This window comes from Echinops telfairi, unplaced genomic scaffold, assembly GCF_000313985.2.
Source record: "Echinops telfairi isolate 266 unplaced genomic scaffold, ASM31398v2 ScPeMD7_7458;HRSCAF=8496, whole genome shotgun sequence".
Taxonomy (NCBI): Eukaryota; Metazoa; Chordata; class Mammalia; order Afrosoricida; family Tenrecidae; genus Echinops; species Echinops telfairi.
This window is the reverse complement of record NW_022111358.1, coordinates 6,580,470-6,585,304: the sequence shown is the minus strand read 5'-3', so window position 1 is coordinate 6,585,304 and position 4,835 is coordinate 6,580,470. Positions and strand designations below refer to the sequence as shown.

The following is a 4,835-nucleotide window of genomic DNA, read 5'->3' as shown; positions in this document are numbered from 1 at the left end:
GCCCTATCAGGCCTCCTACGCCCTCCTCACCACTGATATGGATGACTTGTTGTTCCCTTGTCCCTGGGTTTGTTAACACCACTACCTTTCCCCCCACATCCCCCTCTCCCATGTCTCCCCGAACTGTCAGCCCCATTGTTTTCTCCTCTAGATTGTTCATCCAGCCTATCTTATTTAGACAGACCTGCGGAGATAATAACATGCACAAAAACAAGACAAAGAAAAACCAAGTAACAAAAGAAAATAAAACAACAACCATCCAATGACAAAAAACAAAACGAAACACAACAATAAGAAAGAAAAGCTTGTAGCTAGTTCAAGGACTGTTTGTTGGCATTTATGAGTGTTTTCTGGTCTAGTCTGATGGGGTGTGAAGCCCTGGCCCCAAAGTCTATTTTTGGCATTCCCTGGGGACTTCATTGCTCTGTTCCCCTTGCTGTTCTGTTGCACACCCTTAGTGTTTTGCCTTGATGTGGTGGGATCAGATCGGGCACAATTCCAACACTGTGTCTCCAGTGTTGTCCCCTCTAAGGCTATGGGTCAGTGAGGGATGTCGTGTCTCATAGTGGGTCAGTCACATTTCTTTAAGTGTAAAACATATACACTAGATAAAACAGTACATAAGAAATGTATATGTCAAAGGGGTAATTTTGCTGAACGTAGTATTTTTTAACACTTTTAAGCATTATGATTGATGACTGGTTTCTGAAATCCATAGAAAGATCTGATTGAGAACACAAGGTTGAACCCTCAAAGTAAAGTGAGAGTAAGTACCCAATCCATAATAAGTCTCTAGCATCACAGGCTTTGAAGTGGGAGCTAATTTTTCGAGGAACATCAAATTTACACAAAAGGAAACTTCTAGGATATAGTTTCTTTTCTATTAAAATACACTTGAAATTTTAATACACTAAATTCTACTTATAGTAAAATTCATGTAATGCAAATGAAATTTAGAGAAAAACCCAAGACTTCATTACCTGGCTTAAACGAAGTTTTCTTATTCATAATGTGTTAATAATGGCTGTTTTCTCAACAGTAACAATTTGTTTGTGGAAGTATTATAATTTTATTTGTTTTCTTTTCTAAAATAACTTGTAACCTGGAAATTAACAGATGTGAGTTTCAACAAATTATTTACACAATCAATCCAATAAAGAGTGCACCAGAAGCTATGATAAACCTGATCTCATTTCAAGAAATTCATGACTACTTTTCCTTTTTGCATTATTTCGTGTCATTCGGAAACTTATGTTTTTGCAGAAAAATGAAATGTGAAACACTCTGCAGGAGGCGGGGGCCGACTGACCCCCAATTGATTCTGTTACTTTTAAAACATCGATCACATGGCCATCCACATATTATCAAAAATGTCTGGGGAAAACAAGAATCATATCATGCCCACTTATCATCCAAAGACAGTTTCTTAAAGAAAAACTCCTTAAACCCAAGTCATTACATAAAACGTTTATCACCCCACATGAACTGCTGGTTTAAAATGTGGCAGGCTGGCTGTTTTACAATGTAGCCCAGCTTTGTGTACTCTTGCTCCTTCATCATAGAGATGAAGACAGAATAACCCTACTTAAGTACCTCTGAAAAGGGAAGAGGAAAGTAGCTGATACATTTGAAAAGCTGATTAGGCATCATCACTGTTGGGGGAGTCCATGAAAATCAAACCGATCGGATTCTGATGCCTGTCACCGTATGACAATTATGCCATTTTAGAAATGAACATAAAAAGGCAGGAGTTTTTGAAAACACACACACACACACACACACACACACAACACTAATCCCTTGGAAAACTACCCCAGCTGGAAGAGCAAATTCATTTCAACATGAAGGGTCGAGGCATTAAAAAGAACCAGCAGTGAAACCCAAGCTCCGACAAATGCACAGATAAGAGTAAGGGCCAGGGCTAATGTACATCCTATAGCAGATCTGAGATACACAGATAACCTCAACGCTATGAATTACATTAAAAAAAAAGTCCATTTTGTTTCGTGTGTACCCCTTGCAATAAATTTGAGTCAGCACCAATGACAGCGCTGCAGTCCTCCTATGTGGTACTGATCAGGTGGTTGCAGAGCTTCGGCTCACAGCAACACAATGCAGCTGAGCAGGCAAGCACAGCCCACAGCCGGAAACAGCTCCTACTCTCCAGAGCAAGGCGACCTCTAAGCTTTAAGTTTCTCGGAGAAATGAGAAGCTGATGTTGAAGACGACACTATGGTAAGCTGTTCTTTAAAATCAGTAAAAGACAGACTTCAGAATTTTCTTTCTTTCTTTTTTTTTTAAATTAAAAGTGAACGTTAGGATTGAATATGTATTCAATAGCAAGTGCATGCACCAGAAATTTGCTGCAGTGTCTGTGGATGGATTTCTTTTTTGATATTCCTTCATTTGGTAAATATGCACATTGGTTTTCTTTAGAATCGGCACTGAATGCTACAGGAAACAGCACTGGGTAAAATGGGAGGTTTAAAGGTTGGCTGTTGGTGTAGGATTTTCATTGCCTCCAAATGTTTTACAGGATATATTTACCCTAAAAAGACAATGCTTTAGTTCCCAAGTACTGCTTTAATATATAAATAAAATTTCACCCAACATTGAACCTGCAGAGATTTAAAAAAAGAAAAAAACAACCCACACCAGAGCCACGACAGCCATTTTTCCTATCTAAAAAAGGGTATTATCAAAAATAGTAATAGCTATGACTCCAACTTCGTATTTTCAGAAAAGGTCATTTTATTTTATAGTATTAAAGCTCTGGGAAGATGAATAAGACATATAAGAAAAAGGGGGAAATTGAGGGGGGAGGTGGAAGAGGGGTGAAATATGCAGGAGAGTAGAGGAAGAGTCTCTCTATCACACAGCCCCAATTGAAGGACTAGGCATTTGGACTATAAATGAAGGGGAGCTTTGTTAGTTTAATCACTGGAACAATTATAAAAGGGCTCAACAACGAGGTTTATTGAAATTTTTGCCTAATGCTAATTGACCCATGCAGATGCCCACATTGTATTTGCATATTAAAAGAAGGGTGTATCTGTTTATTTCCAGGCTCTGATGGAATATCAGATATTGAAAATGTCTCCCTGCCTGTTCATCCTTCTGGTTCTCACGCCTGGTATTTTAAGCATTTGCCCTCTCCAGTGTATGTGCACAGAGAGGCATAGGCATGTGGACTGTTCAGGCAGAAACTTGACTACACTACCATCTGGACTCCAAGAAAATATTATACATTTAAACCTGTCTTATAACAAGTTTACTGATCTGCATAACCAGTTAACTCAATACACCAATCTGAGGACCCTAGACATTTCCAACAACAGGCTGGAAAGGCTGCCTGCTCGGTTGCCCCGGTCCCTCTGGAACATGTCTGCTGCTAACAACAACATTAAACTTCTTGACAAATCTGACACTGCCTATCAGTGGAACCTTAAATATCTGGATGTGTCTATGAATATGCTGGAAAAGGTTGTCCTCATTAAAAATACACTAAGAAGTCTCGAGGTTCTCAACCTCAGTAGTAACAAACTTTGGACAGTTCCAACCAATATGCCTTCCAAACTACTTATCGTGGACCTGTCGAACAATTCCTTGACCCAAATCCTCCCAGGAACACTAATAAACCTTACAAGTCTCACACACCTTTACCTGCACAACAATAAGTTCACAGCCATTCCAGAGGAAGCTTTTGATCAACTCTTGCAGTTGCATGAGATAACCCTATACAACAATAGGTGGTCATGTGATCACAAACAAAATATTACTTACTTATTAAAGTGGGTGATGGAAACAAAAGCCCATGTGATAGGCACTCCCTGTTCTAGCCAAATATCATCTCTAAAGGAACATAGCATGTACCCTACACCTCCGGGAGTTACTTCAAGCTTGTTCACTGGCAGTGGGCTGCAGACCGTGGACACCGTTAACTCTCTGAGTATAACTCAACCCAAAGTGACCAAAATCCCCAAACAGTATCGAACGAAGGAAACCACATTTGGGGCCACCCAAGGCAGAGACACCGCCTTCACCAGCCCGGACAAGGCTTTTGTGCCCTATCCAGAAGGCACATCTGCAGAAACCATCAAATTGCACGAAGCAGCAGCTGCAACACTGACCATTCATCTCCAAAATGGCATGGTGACAAACACAAGCCTCACTAGCTCGATGAAATCAGTGCCAACACCCATGACCCTAAGTATCACTAGTGGCACGCCAAATAATTTCTCGGAAATGCCTCAACAAAGCACAACCCTCACCCTACGAAGGGAAGAGACAACCACCAATGTAAAGGCCCACTCACCTTCTGTGGCAAGCGTGTGGAAAGTCAATACTCCATTTCTCGTGCTGCTCAACGCTGTGCTCGTGCTGGCTGTCTGAAGGGCTGCACGGAACTCCTCCCTGATGTGGAGTTGGGAAATACACCCCTATCTAACCAGTGAATCAAGCTGTATTAAGTATTCAAGAAAGCCAGTCTTACAATTCTGATTCTGATATAAATGAAGCAACTGTCTTACATAAAAGAAGTGCACAATGTCTTGGTACTTGCTGCTATTTTACTGTCTTAACTAATGAATTTCTTTCTTTTTTTTTTAATGACATGTTTTCTGTTTAAGGCTTCAATTTATTGCACAAAATATAAAGCATTTAAACTTTAATATGTATTTTATGTATGTTTACACTGTCACAGCTGGGGGAAAAATAAAAGGTCTCTGCTCATAACTGTGTCCTTCGGCTTTCTCATCAAACCAGTGGAACTGCCTGCTAGAGTCAACTTGACCTGACTGTTCCAAGGTACTTAGCTCAGTCTGTAAGGTGGGGGG

At 40.3% G+C, this 4,835-nt stretch overlaps 2 protein-coding genes across 2 annotated transcripts in view; one reads left to right on the top strand and one right to left on the bottom strand.

The window, feature by feature from the left end:
- The window catches only part of NF1 (neurofibromin 1), a 252,880-nt gene that overhangs the window by 85,428 nt on the left and 162,617 nt on the right, over positions 1–4,835 (bottom strand). The gene's annotated exons all lie outside the window — the stretch shown is intronic.
- Positions 2,105–4,734, top strand: OMG (oligodendrocyte myelin glycoprotein). The gene is made up of 2 exons (XM_004706938.3): positions 2,105–2,235; positions 3,067–4,734. The coding sequence occupies exons 1-2, from the start codon at positions 2,233–2,235 to the stop codon at positions 4,390–4,392; spliced, it is 1,329 nt and encodes a 442-aa protein (XP_004706995.1). The 5' UTR covers positions 2,105–2,232; the 3' UTR covers positions 4,393–4,734.